Raw genomic sequence first — 17,381 nt, forward strand, 5'->3', positions numbered from 1 at the left:
ACAGGCCGTTCCAGTGTTTGTCTGACTTACACACTCGACCAAACAACAAATACAAAATTAAACCAAAAGTAAGTTAAAAATAAATTTTAAAAAAGTTAAAAATAAAAAAAATAAAAAAAACGCCAACGTAATGTACAGTCTTCTGTGCAAGTTGGCGCATCTCAATTAAATAAATAAATGAATATTCCAAAAACTATATTAATCCTGAAAGAAAGAAGAAAAGAAGGTAAAATATTCCCTCCAAACAAAACAAATTCTGAATGCGCAAATCAGTCTGTGTACGATTACATTGGTCACCCATCAAAAACTGACCTGCGTGACTATCGCCGGTTATTGGACTGATGGTTGTTGGTTGGAAAATTTTGACATATCGCCCAACCTTCGTGTACAAATATACAAAACCTGCAAAAACGATGCTGGTCTTTTCTGCGGTTAGTGAGAGGCACAGAAACCACCTCCAGAGTATGATGAAGTAAATAACCGTAGGATAAATAAAACTGAGATGAAGAAACACTAAATTTTAAAAGGCAGAAAACCTTTGGAACTCTGACCTGTTTGGAGATGAATGTGGGATCACGGTCCTCCTTGACCACAGATATGTTGCAGTCATTCAGGAAGTGAAGAGCTTCATTGAGTTCAGCCTGCAAACGGGAGGAGAGGCCACTCTTGTCCACGTAGGAACCGCAGTCCAACACCACTTCTCTTGGCTGAGAGGCGTATCTAAAACAAGACCCTGTATTGTGAGCATTTCACTGCCACCATTACTGGTTTTCAGTCTAGTTTCACATGTGTCACATACAATGGTGTGAAAAAGTGTTTGCCCTCTTCCTGATTTCCTATATTTTGGTACGTTTGTCACATTTAAATGTTTCACATCATCAAACAATTTTAAATATTAAAACAAACACAAGTAAACACAAAATTTAGTTTCTAAATTAAGCTGTTTACCATTAAAGGAGAAAAAAAATCCAAACTTACATGGCCCTGTGTGAAAAACTGAATGCCCCCTAAACCTAATAACTGGTTGGGCCACCGTTAGGAGCAACAAATGCAATCAAGCATTTGCCATTGGAGGAATTTTGACCCACTCATGTTTGCAGAATTGTTGTAATTTAGCCATATTGGAGGGTTTTTGAGCATGAACCACTTTTTTAAGGCAATGCGTCCCAAACGGATTCATGTCAAGACTTTGACCTGGCCACTCCAAAGTCTACATTTTGTTCTTCTTAAGCCATTCGGAGGTGGACTTGCTGGAGTGCTTTGGATCATTGTCCTGCTGCAGAACCCAAGTGCTTGAGGTCACAAACAGATGATTGGACATTCTCCTTCAAGGTGTTTTGGTAGACAGCAGGTTCCACTTACCAAGTCTTCCAGGTCGTGAGGCAGCAAAACACCCGTTCCTATTTAGCGCTTTTCTACTCTGAGCACACGTGTACATTCACACCAGCAGTTTTTTCTGTGCTGTTCCTAACTGCTTTCTGTCTAAGTGGTTTTTAAGCAGCTCACTGAGCATTTGTCAACAAGCAATCTGTATGAACCATTTCAGTCTGCTTTTAGACCAAATCACTCCACAGAAACAGCTTTAGTCAAAGTGGTAAATGATCTGCTGGTAAATGCAGACAATGATCGCACTTCAGTTTTATTACTGCTGGATCCAAGTGCTGCGTTTGACACTGTGGATCACTGCATTTTATTGGATAGGCTTGAACATTTTATTGGAATTACAGGAAATGTTTTATCATGGCTGAGATCTTACCTGCTTGGGAGGTCTCAGACTGTTAGTTTCAAAAATGATCTCTCTGAGACCTGTGCAGTGAGGCATGGGGTCCCTCAGGGGTCCGTACTTGGACCATTGCTGTTTTCTATGTACCTGCTGCCTCTTGGTGTTCTTTTACATTCTTTTAATGTAACCTTTCATTGTTACGCTGATGACCTGCAGCTTTATGTTCCTTTAACCATTGGAAATTGTGCTGAAGTCTCTAAACTAGAATGCTGTTTATCTGCAATTAAGGGCTGGTTATTGGATAATTTCTTGCTCCTAAATACTGATAAGACAGAGTTGATGGTCATTGGGCCACACAAATTTCAGCACTTGTCCCAAAATTTCATCTTGAAAATTGATGACAGTGTCATAAATTGCAGGAACAAGGTAAAAACTTGGGCGTGTGGTTCGACATGGTGCTCTCCTTCGAATCTCATGTAAAAGAGATAACAAAGACCGCCTTTTATCATTTGAGGAACATAGCCAGAATCAGACAAGTTTTGTCAAGCGACACTGCGGAGGTTCTTGTCCATGCATTTGTGTCTTCCCGCATTGATTATTGCAATGCTCTTCTTTCTGGCCTACCAAAGAAAAGTTTTAGAGGTCTACAGATGGTGCAAAATGCAGCTGCTCGCATTTTAACAAGAACTGGAAATTTGAGTACATTACCCCGGTTCTGAGATCTCTGCATTGGCTACCTTGTCAGGTTCGAGCAGATTTTAAGGTCCTGCTGCTCACCTACAAGGCTTTAAACGGATTGGCACCTTCATACCTCTCCGACCTTTTAGACCTTTATGTTCCATCTCGTGCTCTACGATCTCAGGACTCTGGCCTTCTAAAAGTTCCTAGAGCCAGAAAAAAGACAATTGGAGAGCTTTTTCTTTTCGTGCCCCGTTTCTGTGGAACAACCTCCCTCAAGATATTCAGCAGGCATGCTCTGTGGAGGTTTTTAAAACTAAGTTGAAGACACATTTGTTCACCTTATCCTACATGTCTTAATTATATGGCTTTTAGTTTTTAAATTTTTATTGTTTTTAACTTGTATTGTGTCTCTTACCTGTATTGCTATGTATCACTTTTATTTCATTTATCCCTTTAGTTGTACAGCACTTTATTTGAAAGCGCTTTATAAATAAAGTTATTACTATTATTACTATTATTATTATTAACAACAACATTCACACGCATTCCGATGCATCCATCGGAGGGCAAACATGGGGTTAGTATCTTGCCCAAGGATATTTGGCATGCAGACTGAAATCGAACCACCTACCACCCGGATAGTAGGTGACCTGCTCTACCACCTGAGCTACAGCCACCCCACAAAGCTACAGGGGTTCAGATATTGACTCAGGTGGTGACTCCAGGGTGTCTGGAGTCATGAACACTGACCTTAACTGAGCCAAATGAGGCCTGCAGTCCTTTGGTTGTTGCTGTGGGGTCTTTTGTGACCTCTTGGATGAGTCTTTGCTGCATTCTTGTAATTTTAGTCGGTTCACCACTGTTCCATGTTTTCATTACTTGTGATGGGGTCCCACAGCTTTAGAAATGGCTTTTACAACCTTTTCCAGACAGAGATCTCAATTACTTTGTTTCTCATTTGTTCTGATGAAATATTGGATCACGGCATGATGTCTGGCTTTTGAGGATCTTTTAGTCTACTCCACTTTGTCAGGCAGGTCTAATTTAAGTGATTTGTTGATTGAGAACAGGTGTGGCAGTAATTAGGCCTGACTGTGGCTAGAGAAATTGAACTCTGCTTTCCAAAGATGTGATACACCACAGTTAATTTACATTATAATGAAGGAGTGGGGGTTTGAATTTTTCCCCCCTTAATAAACATCTTCATTTAGAAACTGCATTTTGTGTTTACTTGTGTTATCTTTGTGTCTACTATTTAAATATCGGGAAGGGCGCAAACACTTTCTCACACTATTATAAATAGGGATGGGAATTGATAAGAAATTAGCGATTCCAAATCCATTGTCGATATCGCTTATCGATTAGATTCCTTATCGATTCCCATTGGCTTCACAGAGTCAGCATCATCTCTACGCAGCATATCAATGACAATATATTCATGCAAATTAATTACATGCTGTGTGGTCAAATTTTCCATCTTTGTTGTGATCAGTGTTGGAGTCATTATTGAAAAAGTAAAAAAGGTATTACACAGAACACTTAAAAGTAATGCAGTACATTACTTAATTACACCCTAATGAGTACATATGTGATTTTTCTCTTAGTATTTCAGTTTAGACACAAAACAAAGATGAAAACCAGCACAAAGACACTTCAAAGTGATGGTCACAGTGATTCTACTGTGGAAACACGAACTGGTAGAAACGGAGGCTGCAGCCTGACTGCTCATTAGTTTGTTACCTGTTGAAGTTCAGCAGCAGCTGGCTTCACCAAAATAAAAATAAAAATAAAAGTAACATCTATATTCAGGTTATAGACCACTCCACTATTTTCCTCCTCTCACATGTGAACTGAAATCAGCTGATTGCAGTGAGAGCTCAAGAACCGATAGGCACTAACAATTCCAAGCAACTGGACAACTGGGAACCAGTTCTTGTAGAGAACCCGATTCCCATCCCTAATTAGAACCCTAACCCTATTTTTTGTTTTAAAAACAAAACACAAACAAACAAACAACAAAAAACAGACACACAGTAGCAGCAGTAGGGGTGGGTTTTTATAATCGATTCATCGATTAAAATAGATTCTGTCTTGGATAATGTGAAAATCGATTCATTAAAATCCTGAATCGATTTTTTAATATAAATTTATTTTGCCCGAAACGGCAGAATCTCAGGTGAAACCTCACAAATTTTCAACAACCACCAAACAGCTAAAACAGTAAATGAGAGCAGGAACACGACTTCTGCACAAAGACGTAAACACAAAGCGCGGAGCCGCGGATCAGAATCAGTGAGATGTCGCCTTTCTCACCCGACGGCACGGACACGGTCGGGGCTGAAAGCCGACAGCTCGCTGATTCTGATGTTTCGGCGGGTCCGCGCTTTGTTTTCACGCCCTTTTACGCTGATTCTAAAGCTGTAAGTTTTATCTCTCTCCAAACAATATTGACTGAACCAGCAGCAAAAGAAGATCCAAACTATGCTTCACATAAACATCGTCATGAATTCCTTCTTACTTTTGCTGTTTTGCTTCCACCACGATAAAATCACACTTCATGCACAGCCCTCTCTCTGTACTTCAAGAACAGTTTCCCGTCTAAAAATCTGTTTTCTGCATTATTCGCTTGCTTGTTACGCACAAGTCTACTGTTGTTTACAGGCTGTCGGCCGCTGCTTTTTTTCCCCTTTTACTTACTTCCGAAAAGAAAACCTAATTTCTGCCGTTCAATACTGAACAAATTTAAACTTTTTAAAATTATGCAACATGCAATACGCTTAGCTGTGTCTCTAATAAAACCGCTGTAATGTCAGAGGTAACGTTCATATGTTGATTAATGGTTTTCTTTCGTTTTTGATGTACTGCAGAATATTTTTATAAAATCCAGGCCAGGAAAATCACCTTCATGTTTTTCTGTGTTTTATCTTCAGCTACTTTGACACAAAGACATCTGCTGTGATGCTCACACCTTTGATAAAGTCTTGCGTGTGTCAGCTTCCTTTTAATAGATACAAAAATATGTAAATGTACTGATCTGAATTATAATATTTCTGACTCAAAATTTCCCAGATTCAAATCGAATTGAATCGGTATCGAATCGATTCTAGAAATCAGTGACAAAACCCAGTCCTACACAGCAGTATAAACCTGCAAGTGGCTAGTCGAAGCAAATTTTTGCTGAACCTCATGCTCACCCCAGCGCCTGCTATGTGAGCGCCTTAAGCCGAGGAAAGTGTCAAATGCACGCAGTTATAAGGCTTACCTGTCCAGGACCACAAGATCAGTAGCAGTCTCAGCATTGCTCTTAAGGATTCTTTCCAGATTCTGAATCTTCTGCTCCAGTTCTGATGGGTCACACTTTCCATTCAGAATGGAAGCCGTGAGACCAAGGATACGAGGAGTGCAGGAGCAGCCCTCAAACAGCTGCACACACAGAGGACAACCAGGTCACCCACAATGATTTTGCATGATTCTCTGCCACTATTACAATAAACGTAATCCCATTTCCTTAAAGACTACAATCTCACCTTCATTATCTGACAGTAAGGGTGGTCTGTGATGGCCAGGTGGCAGTCATCAAACACCACCAAGTTGATTTTCGACAATGGTAAGATTTTATTCCTCAGAACATGAAGGAATATGTGGCAAGTCATGACCAGCACCTTACAGAAAGTGACAAGGACAATGGAATAGATTATTACCAACAGTGAGTACAGGATATCTAACTATCAGATATACATCTCTATTTTTCTCTCTCTCCTGCTCTCCTTCCTTGGATGTGTATTTGGTGCCATGTATGTAATGTAAATTGTCCACAGCCAAATCTGAACAGTCACCAAACAAAACAAAAACATCTGCAATCACCCTCGCACTCACGATCTAATGACACAATTATCACCCTGTCCCAAGCAGACCCCAGTGAAATCACAGACAAAGTACACTGGAGGATTTAGAGTCCCCCTGAAGCATGAAGGGAAACAGAGTGCTGGGCTTACCATGCCCAATAAGTCAGTGTTTAAAGGTATGAAAAAAGAAATGCAAGTACAGATATTATTTTTATTATGACAAAGTAATGGTGTTTCTGAGAAAAACACTGGCATCAGACAATATTTGCTTAACTGGATGCTGTTGGCTTATTATGTGAATGTGATGACATTCAGGAACAACAATGACCAAAGTTTAACTTCCATCTGTGTTTAAATGGGACCCAGTTTCATATTGTGTACATTCAAAGTGAGTACACTGAAAGAAGCTAAAACAATTAGTTTGTATAAATATGTTAAAAGGGTGAAAAAAAGATGAACAATCTGACATATTATTGTATCCAACCAGTATTGCCCTTCATACAGTTTGTTTTACTCTCCAAGTCTGTGTGTAAAGGAAGACAAACTTGTAAGAGCATCCCAGCATGCAACTAGCATCAGCTTAAGCACACCTGATTTTCTATTATCTGTCGACTCCACCGTTGGTCAGTCCATGCTAAGGTCTCCTCCAGATCTGTATACTCTCCCACACTGAGGTCAGAGTGAGTCCTGACTGCAGCTGCTTGCTGAACTACAGAAGCAGCTGTGGAGCACAGAGCAGAGATACAGAATGACACACAGACAAAAATCAAGCACAATGTCACACCAGCTGAATCCGAATAAACAACAAGTTCACAGACATTTCTGGCACAGGTACCTGTGTTCACTAGAAAAACAGTCCTCTTTGCATTTTCTTGGTAAGGTCCACGTATTTGGTGGGAGAGCTCTTTTGTTAGAAGTACTGCAATGAAGGTCTTCCCTGAGCCAGTATTCAAGCAGACGATGGTATTGCGTTCAAGAGCTGCTTCAAGAAGTTCAACCTGTGGAGGCAGTTTCACATTTAGAGACAGCAAGCCCATAGCAGAACTAGGGACACAGTGACAAAGCACAGTGCTTTTTAAAACTACTGGGGATCACTGATCACTAAGGCTGGGCAGTTCATCAAAAATGATTCAAAACCAACATCCAGAACACTCTGATTAGTGTGATCTAGCACTATTTATAACTTAAATTCTGTTAATACTTCTACCACTAAAATATACTAAGGTGTGTGATGGAATAATTGAACGTTCACATGTCATAGTCCTGAACCTTTTTTTCCTCTGCTTTTTGAGCCATAAGCAATCAGCAAGTATTACTCAGGAAAAGGACTCCAGCATTATGAGTTAGACTGATAACCAGTACGTGGGACTGGTATACATATGTGGACACCCCCCACCGCCCCCCAAAAGAAAACAAAAACAAAAAAAACACCTTGGTATAAAAACAGGGTGAAAGACGTCTACTACAAAAGTAGTAGATGTCTTTTAAAATTAGAGTACTGGATTACTTATGACAATTACAGGTCAATATACACATCTCAAAATCCTGAGGAATGACTACACAAGCAAACTACGATATTGTACGCTTTCTTTATCATTAATGTCCCTATATAAGTGTGTTACTTTTTTGTTTTTTTATTGTTTTAGGGTTGTTTTTTTTAAATAAGCCATCAAACTGCAAAGACTTACAGATAAAAAAAAAAGTCTATATGGCAAAATATGGCACATTCAAATGACAATTCTGAGTCCTCACTTTCCCTTGTTAATTACAAAACAAAGGTGTTAGTTTCATTGCTTTCCATTGACAGGTTTGTGCAATTAAGTGGCCGTTCGGTAACTTGTCCTAGTCCTGTGGCTGTACCTCTGCTAAGGTCACTGAATGCCTGCTTTGCCGCTTATGCTACTTGTTCAGTTTTTTTGCTACTGGTAGAAAGATGTATGATACTTGGAGCACACTTTCATAGGATTGTGCTTTGTACAACATCAGTGATGTCTGCCTCCATATCTTCAGAAGAGCTGAGCTTTGCTCCTGACAGCAAATGTGGTCGTTTGCCTTCCATGCTCATCCTGTGCTCTGGACATTGCTCAGAAGACCACAGAGTAAAGACTAAAGATAGAGTTGACTGCACTAGAGCCATAGGAGCCCTTCTTTTTTTTTTTTATTATTTCGTCTAATCAGTTAAAACAAACATAATAATAAGACACACAGGAAATCAGCAGTAATAAATGATCACTCAAATGCTCATGAATTGTAGCCTTCTTGCCTGATATTTTCTAGGTGTATAAATGTTATCATGAATAGCCTCCTGCTGCCATGGAAGACCAAAGAAAGGCCCCATGGGTGAGGTGGCAGGAGTAACAAGCTGTAGGCCAGCCATGCTTCAAACTGGTGGAGGTGAGGGGGCTAAGGCTCCTCCAGTCGTCCACTTTATCTCATTTCGTCATCCTCTTCTTTTCAACAGTTCACTGGCAGTGGACATGAAAAGATTTTGTTAGGGTGCTGCAAATGACAGACATAACATTAGGGTGTTTTAAGGTATAAACAAGTTAAATTTAAGACTTAAGAATGGCTAAGTATATGTTGGAAAATGCAAAAATAAATAAATACTTACTGATAACAGAGACACATGGGCTAGGCAGACAAATGTTAATCTGGGCTTCATGATAAAATATATCTTCAGCTCCTAATGCTTCCCCACATTTGGCTCAAAACAGACCTGAGAAATCAGAACATTGTTATGATCATGTATTTCAAACATAGCTCAGTCAATAAGATTCAAGTAATCTATAAATGAGAATCATTTATTCTGATCCATCAATCAACTACTTTTCAACACATCTTAAACCTGAAATCGTCACCAGACCACCTGACGCTTGCCTGAAGGCTGTTCAGCCCTGGCAGCTATAACCATTCCCAGCAGTCAGCTTGGTGCAGCAAGCATTTCTTGCTGTAAATGAAGCAGTTCACATTTGCTTGCAATTTAAAAGATTACAACCTGACACAACAGGCCTGAAGTGAGGTCTTTCACATACACAAATCTAGTAAGTGTTTGAAATTAAAGCAGACCACACTGGTAACGCAAATACTGGAAGCCTTAACATTTCATATACAAGATGTCAACATGCAGGTAGAAGAAAAAAAAAAGGTTAAGAAAGAAAGAAAGAAAGAAAAAAAGGTTAAGAAAGAAAGAAAGAAAGAAAGAAAGAAAGAAAGAAAGACTCAAATTCTGTAGCATTTATAAACCAAGTGTGGACCTCTGTGTGGCTTATCATGGGACAAAGTCCACCTCAAAAATGGCCACACAGATGTAAACACACAGGTGCATGGTGCTAACTGTTTGGATCACAAAATTGAGGAAGCTAATGTGTTAACCTGCTTACATCTACACAAAAATGAAAAATTAATAATAAAAATGTAAACAATATATCACTGGGTACCTGGAAACCGTATTGACTTTTTTTTAACGTTCTGAAACCGACTGCAACTTGTGATGACTAAATGGTTGCCCAGAGTTTGAGTGTGGCACACTCACAACCACTCCTGATCGCAAGGCGATTGCACAGGTTGCCTGATAAGAGGCATTTTTTCTAAAGTAGACTGACAGCAGTCACTCGCAGAGAGAGATTGTTGAAGCAAATAATTGCTAAGTTATCAAAGGGGACAGACTGCCAACATGTTGTCATCAGTCTGAATGAGTCTTTGTCAATGACCAACGCCAGTGTCACAAATGATTTAGCAGACTGACTTTATCTTGTGGGAAGTTTTAGCAGCAGTTTAGGCGTGCTTGACAATCTCATTTTGCAGCCAAAAAACAGAATATAGTAAAAAATATAATTTGCCGTTGAAAAGGTGGTGGTAAATCACAAAACATCTTTTTCTTCTGATTATCCACTTCAGGGTTGCGGTGGACTGAAGCCTATCCCAGCTGCCTTAGGGCAAGAGGTGGCTGAACATGTCACCAATCACAGCTATGGGCAATTTAGAATCACCAGTTAACCCAACCCCACTAACTGCAAGTCTTTGGATGGTGGGAGGAAAGCCAACGCAGACTCTGCACAGTAAGGCCAGATGGTGAATTTGAACCAGGACTCTTGTTGTGAGCCACAGTGCTAACCGCCATGCTGTCCCAGTTTCATCATTAGTTGATCAAATTGAAGTCCACTTCCCAGGTTCTATATTACGTTAAATTGTTACATTAAATCCAAGGCCGAACTCTGGCATTTCTCCACTTGTCAGCAAGTGGCAAAGAGCACAATGTGTGTTGGATGGCTAGTTAGCAGCTAAATGTCACATTTCCACCGAACACCTTCAGACAACCAGTCGAGCTGATGCACACGAACTCGACATTAAATTAGTTTGAGTAAACATTTGAATACTGGTGATTTAAAAACATGTACTAGAAGAAAACGAGAACTTTAAAGTCCCTGGCCTGAGAACTGCTATAAAAGTACAACGATAGCTACTGCTAAGTGTGCCATATTACAAAAAATAACTTATTTACGTAATGCTGCCTTACACTATGATGTAAAGAACCAAACGTCTCTAAGAACCCGTTAGCATTGTACAAAGCGTTGCCGACTGAGCAGAGACTTGTACAATTGCAATGAAAACCTTTTCACAGCGGCCAAAACAGTAAGTGAACGTAGCATGCCTAGCACACGATAAATGAAAGACTGGGCCTGTGTATTGCGGCGGTAAATGGCCTGGCTGTGTGTTTTTCCTCGCATTGTCCCTGAGCTACAGGCGAATCTGACCCATGGCTTCACTTGAAATTTACAGCGTTAAATGTAGTGCAACATCTGTACGGTTACTGCGGCCACCATGCACCATCATCATGTCAGCCAGCTAGCTAACAGCTAGCGAGGCCAAACACCACAGCAGTATTTTACAAAGAAGAAACAAGCAACTCGACTATAAACTCACCACTGGATGCTTTTCTGATTATCACCTCGATTAGCTTAAACTCATTCGTTGAATATTTTAAGTGCCATTTACTCTCGTCCCGATTTGGTAGCTACTCGTCCACGGGGGACCACTTCCTTTTACCTGGGCCTCTGCTACGACAAAACATTCACGTAAGCTACGCAACCGCTAGTCAAAGAGTGGCGCACCAGTCTACTAACACGAACCAGAATAGCAGTCCCCGTACCGAGCACGAAGTGTGGAGGTCCCCCTCCGACCATCTCAGACAGGAAACCACTAACGGATTTAACTAGACCAAAGCAACACTGAACACCTGTGACACTGAACCTGACGCTGCCCAGTTTACAGGTTATTAATATTTCATTCTGCTGTTGGATTAATCGTTACTACTATTTAGACTATAAATAAATTGTTCTCCCTCTAGGAGCTCAGTCTGAGTGGAGTTTTTTTTCTCCTCCTCTTACCTCATGTAGTGTATTTTCGTTGTTTTTTTCCTATCAGCCTACCTTCTGACATGTCTGCCCAATGTGATGTTTGTGTAAAGTTGGTCAGAAGGTTCCTTTGTGAGTGCGCATGCGCCATTAGCGTGCTGCCTGCTGTAACCCCTAATTTCCCTCGGGATGAATAAAGTATTCTGATTCTGATTCTGATTCTGAAATAGGTCTGTGTGAAATGTAAGTGAAAACAGGATGCAATGACAGCATTCAGACAAGCAGAAGCCTGGCTACTGGTTTCTTTTAACAAAACCCTGACAGCAAACGTCACCAAATGCTGTGTTCTCGATTCTTACCTGATATAGCATCAAACTGTTGCTTTCACATCTTAACAAATGTTTTCAGTGGGTGAAAAGTACCATAACTTCTCTGCTTCTGAGCCATACCAATGGATGTTAAATAAAAGTAACATTAAAAAAATCTATCATTGAGGATTTGCTGTTTGTTTGTTTGTTCTGGGTTTTTTGTGAAAACAGTGATAGTAATATCAAAATTAAGAAAAGCAATGGGAAGGGACATATAGGGTTTTGGAGCGTGATGTCACGAGAGGGGGCGTGACCAGGTTTTTTGGTCGAGTCGCCATGTTAGTAGGCCAAACAAAGCGAACGTGCTGTGTTGTCGGTTGCAACGTTAGTGGTCAATAAAGAGATGCTGTAAAGCGTGTTCATGTAAACATCGTCGGGTCTGCCGTGATACGTTTACAATGGGACTTGTAACATAAACAAAATACACTTCAGCTAAATACTTCTAATTTATTTTACCAAACAACGAGGAGCCGCACTATAAGGACTAAAGAGCCGCAGGTTGCCGACCTCTGATCTAGAGCCGAGGAAAAAAAAATCAAAGGAGTGAGACCCATACGAGCATACAGAGTTGAGTAAGGACGTGCTGCTCAACTTTCATCGCGCACATATTTATTATTATATGGTCCTAAGTTGTAGTGCATACACTCACAAAATGTTTAGTAACTTCAGACCCCTGCAACAAGCCCAGGTCCAGTTTACTTTGGTGATTTGGACTATTCCATTTCACAGCTGTTGTTAATTTTTTTCCCTTTGCGTTGGCCTGCGCAGGAGATAATCTATTTATCGTTTCAGGTTGTAGTATTACACAACATTTTCAGATCTAATAGAAATAAAATGAGTGTTTCGTAATTCATTCAATTTATTATCTGTATTTATAACTGGCATTATTGTTTCATTCTATTATAGAATCTTACAAGAAAGAGGCAAAATTGTATTCCATTATGCTTTATTAGCTGCTTCGGTGAAAAACAAATCAACAATGCAAAAAAAATAATTTCAAAACAACATACTGGAAAACCGTTATTCATCTCTTGATTGCTTCAATACAACACTTGGGCACATATAAGCGGGACTTTTCGTGGCTGTTTTGATATCGCTGTCTCTGTTAACCGATCAAATCTCGCCGTGGTAGCAGCTTTACACTCGGTATGACCCAGGTTGATAGAGGGGCCCAGTCTGGATCGCATTCCAGCATTTTGTAGGCCGGTTTTCCTACAAAACACAACAAACATTAGCCCGCAAAGCCACAGTGAACAAAGCAGCATAGCGCAACGAATTCAATTCAAATTAAGACTTATTTGTAACCTACATCAACAATTATGTTATGATAAATTACGTAGTAACTACAACAGAAGACTTACCTTTGTGGAAATGCTTGGAGCAGACTAACATGTGAGCTGGAGTGTTCTGGGACGTTATGTTTGGTCTTCGAATGGCTGCAATCCAGGCCATCCGTCGGCTCTGTTACTTCGGAAACATGGCTCGAACAATTTCTCTTCCACTACGTAATCCGATAACAACGATCTCTTTACCCGTCGGCTTCCCGTGGCTGTCATGCAACCGGCTATTGCAGTTAATAATACAACATCTTCTTGCCATTTTTTGTGTTTCTTTTTATCGCTGTGTGACTGTTTTCATGTGCTAGTACTGCTTGCCACTCGTTCCCAGAATCCTTTGCGGTTTTACCCCTGAATGACGTCACATTTTCAATCTCTATAGAGATCGAAAATATGACGTCATTTCCGGGGTAAAACCGCACGAGATAATGCTAACCACTCACCACTGCTGTCATAAAAAAAAATAAAATGATCAATTTTGACTTTTGAAGCTTGTAGATCGATTGGTTGTTTACATCAGTCAACACAAGCAGAACTTCATTACAAAATGAGAAGACACATCGGCAAATGTTCAGCATTCAAACTACAGGTGAACAATAGTCAAATGTTTCCAGTTATGTTGATATCAGCTAGCCAAGTACACACCTACACAGCATGTCAACAAACCGTGAAAAAAAAGCCACAAAAAATAAATGTATCGTGCTGGTAAGTATTTCTATACATTAGTATTTACAAAGGGTATGTTGTGACTTACCTTCAAAATTACAGTGGTCCCTCGCTATAACGCCATTCGCCTTCCGCGGCTGCGCTGTTTCGTGGATTTTTTTAGTGCAATTTTGCATGCTTTTTTTTTTACAGTGCATTGTGTTCTGTGTCCTGATTGGCTGCAGACCACTGTCGATCTCCTCCGTGCCCTCTCTCCTGCACAGTACAGAATCGCTACATCAATCGCTGATTCATTGATGTTGAATTATCTCGCAGCTGCTCTATTCCCATGTTCTGGACCTGAAAACAGGGTTTGATCTTTGGTTTCTTTCTATAATACTCGACTTATTTTTCTACAAAGGTTTGAACTTTGAGAGTGTTTAAACAACAGAGAAAAGTGTGAAAATGTTCATGCCTGTATGAGAAAAGTGTAAGTGTGTAGTGAGGGGCATTACAGTCTTAAAACATCTATAATAATTGTAAAAAATAAAGTTGGCTACTTTGCGGATTTCACCTATCGCTGGTTATTTTTAGAACATAACATCCGCAATAAACGAGGGACCGCTGTATACAAATACTGAGAAATATAGAATTTGAATCCTTTCTCTCTTTTGTTCTGAGATGCGGGGGGAAAAAATATGCTGCCCCGACATCATGCCAGCGCATATTGGGAATGGCACAGGCACTGAGCGGTTTTCTATCGCCCATTTGCTGGGAGTAAGGGCGCCCTCCGTTTGCGAGGTGCGCCTGCTGCTTGCGGCGCAGAGAGGAGAGGGCGGGGCGGCGGGGGATTCTCGGGCTGGCTGGAGCAGCATCTAATAATCAACTCGCAAAATAAAACAAAAGGGGTAAAGGGCTCAATAACAATTTATAATTTACAGTTTGATGATTTAAAGTCTCACACACAACCCATCGAAAGGGGAGGGGGGCGGCTGCTTCCAAATAGAGCGCATTTCATTCATAATGATGTAAATCCAAGTCCATTATCTATTCATGATTTGAATCCTGGGTTGTGTGAAATCCCAGAAATAAACCCGAGACAAAGTGAATCTGTGAACTAAGGTGTAGGTCTATTAGGTTATGTTGTGGTGATCGGACAACATGACGGAGGGACTGGATTGCAGGGTAAGTCCTGAGACACACGGTAGTACAAGAAATCCCTTTCACTGGAAAGAACAGTGACTGTCGCTGCCCCCTCTGTCTTCCAGTACTCCAGAGCGAAGAGACAGGACGGCCGGGGACATCGCTGGGTTTTCTTTGCCTCGCTCCGATTTTAGTGGATTTTAATGCTGTGGCTGACGCCACTGGATTTTTTGTGTTGTTTTTATGTTTTTACTGTGTGTTCTCCCTGGCCAGGGGTGTTTAACTGTTTTAAAAAATAAATAAATTGTGAAATAAATTATATTTTCGTAATCGAGTTTTATATTGTTCTTTTGCCTTGGCTACTCCACTGCTCTGTCCGTTTTTTGAGGGGTTGCCCTTCACTTAGAATAAAACCACCTACATATCTGGCTATTCTGAACATGTCAGTGTCCTGTAACCATCCGTCGGTAAACTGGAACTGGGCTTGTTGCAGGGATCTGAAGTTACTAAACACTTCATGAGTGTATGCACTCACACTTAAGACCATATAATTATAAATATGAGCGTGATGAAAGCTGGGCAGCACGCTAACGGCCACTCTTATGCTTGTATGGGTCTAACCCTTTCACTCCTTTGATTTTTTTCCTCGTACCTTTTTTTTTTTTTTTTTTTTTGCCTTTTCATCAAGTCTGTCTGTGTCAGACCTGCCGCTTTCTCCTTCGTTTTGTACATAACTGTTTTGGGGGCAAATAAAATGCAAGTAGGGATTAAAACTGCAGAATGAATGGTTACCGGTGCTGGAAATGCTAGCGCTTGATGCAGTGTTTTGATTTTGCTGCCACTGGTACCTACAATGCAACGCGTGCAAGTCACGTGGTCTGTCAATCTCTATACATGTGTTTGTGTGTTCATTTGGCCCCATTGTACTTCTGTATGTTCTCATCCTCCTCCTTTTTGATGTTGTTATCTGCTAGGCTTTGGTCTTCTGCTCCTTGTCTGGTTTTTAACCATCTTTGATAGTGTCTCCTATTGGAACTTGGAAACAGGACCATGTTGCAGACTGTACAACGGTGCCCCGGAGACTATTCAACACATACTAGAAGGGTGTGAAAAAAAACAAAAAGTGGTCCCATTGGTCATGAGAGCATTAGGAGACAAAGTCTCCTAAAGCATAAATGCAGGAGACATTGTCGCAGATTTCAGACACAACATCTCTAGTCTAGAAAAAAAAAGTCATTATCATATACTACACATTGAGAGGTTTTATTTGATATCACTCTCTTATTTATTTTTTTTAATCTTAACTCTTCATGTTCTCCCTGTGCTTCTTTGGAATACATTGTAGGAGGAGACCAGGTGTTTCCTACCACATACCAAAGACATGCTAGGTCAAATATGCTAGATTAATTGGTGATTCTAAATTGGCTGTGTGTCAGGGTCCTCTGAGCAACTATGGACTTATGTTATATTATATGTATTGTATATGTATTTTTGGTGTTGCTGCCACAACTCTGTGTGTGTGTGTGTGTGTATGTGTATGTGTGTACACGTGTGTACAGATGCCGGTGTTTCTGTGAACACAGATTTGCGGGCGCCTTCAGGCCCGGTGGGTGTGGCCCTGTTGGTACTGGCCACACCCAAAGCCACACACCTGCTGCTGATCAGGGCTTGTCGGGGGAGCTACTTAGGAGAGTCTTGGAGCTCCCACTGACGTGGGATCATTGCATGAGACTCCACGTTAGTCACCCAGTTTAGGTTTAGTCGTTTAGTGCATGCCTGCTATTAAGCGTCCTGACAGCTGCCGCTATTGTTTCCCGCAGGAGGAGCATAGGAGGCCCCAAGGGCAGCGAGCACCGGGAGTGCAGACACGGAGCAGAGAGCACAAGGAGGACACGACACGGGAGTCTTGGGAAACACGGGGACTTGTTGTTTTGCACCATACACTGTAAATAAACGCACTGTTCGCACACCGAGCACTGCGCCTGGGTCCTCCTTCCCTACACCCCCACAGTCTGCCATGCCAAACCGTGACACTATGGGTGTGAGGTAGACAAAGTAATTCAGGTATATAGAATAAAGCCCTGTATGAATTTATTTTGAAATGTGACTTGTAGTTTAAAGAGCTTCATAACACCTCGGGTGAGCACAGCTGGTGCCCAGCAGTTACCTGCTAGTCTAGTCACTGAGCCTGGTATAACAGATTTCTCAGTGTTTGACTTGGGACCAAGTTATGGACTTTTCGAGAATGTTTCCATGCTTTGGCTAGGTCTTGTGTGGCTGAAACT

At 40.9% G+C, this 17,381-nt stretch overlaps 1 protein-coding gene across 4 annotated transcripts in view; it reads right to left on the reverse strand.

Annotated features, from left to right (window-relative positions):
- Positions 1-11,835, reverse strand: part of dicer1 (dicer 1, ribonuclease type III) — a 32,784-nt gene extending 20,949 nt beyond the window's left edge. Inside the window, exons 1-9 of one of the 4 annotated variants that reach the window (XM_082515712.1) lie at positions 11,399-11,535; positions 11,173-11,306; positions 8,861-8,965; positions 8,513-8,714; positions 7,085-7,247; positions 6,840-6,970; positions 5,932-6,066; positions 5,667-5,827; positions 552-720 (exon numbers count right to left, since the gene is read on the reverse strand). In XM_082515712.1, coding sequence (XP_082371838.1) covers positions 552-720; positions 5,667-5,827; positions 5,932-6,066; positions 6,840-6,970; positions 7,085-7,247; positions 8,513-8,626 — 873 coding nt within the window. In that variant the 5' untranslated portion in view covers positions 8,627-8,714; positions 8,861-8,965; positions 11,173-11,306; positions 11,399-11,535. Of the gene's footprint in view, positions 1-551; positions 721-3,154; positions 3,235-5,666; positions 5,828-5,931; positions 6,067-6,839; positions 6,971-7,084; positions 7,248-8,512; positions 8,715-8,860; positions 8,966-11,172; positions 11,307-11,398; positions 11,537-11,636 lie in introns of those variants that run through there. The other 3 variants (XM_082515713.1, XM_082515714.1, XM_082515715.1) reach the window with 3 other exon arrangements.
- Positions 11,836-17,381: the final 5,546 nt, after the last annotated feature.

Source organism: Aulonocara stuartgranti, assembly GCF_965226115.1.
Source record: "Aulonocara stuartgranti genome assembly, chromosome: 19".
In the NCBI taxonomy this organism is placed as follows: Eukaryota; Metazoa; Chordata; class Actinopteri; order Cichliformes; family Cichlidae; genus Aulonocara; species Aulonocara stuartgranti.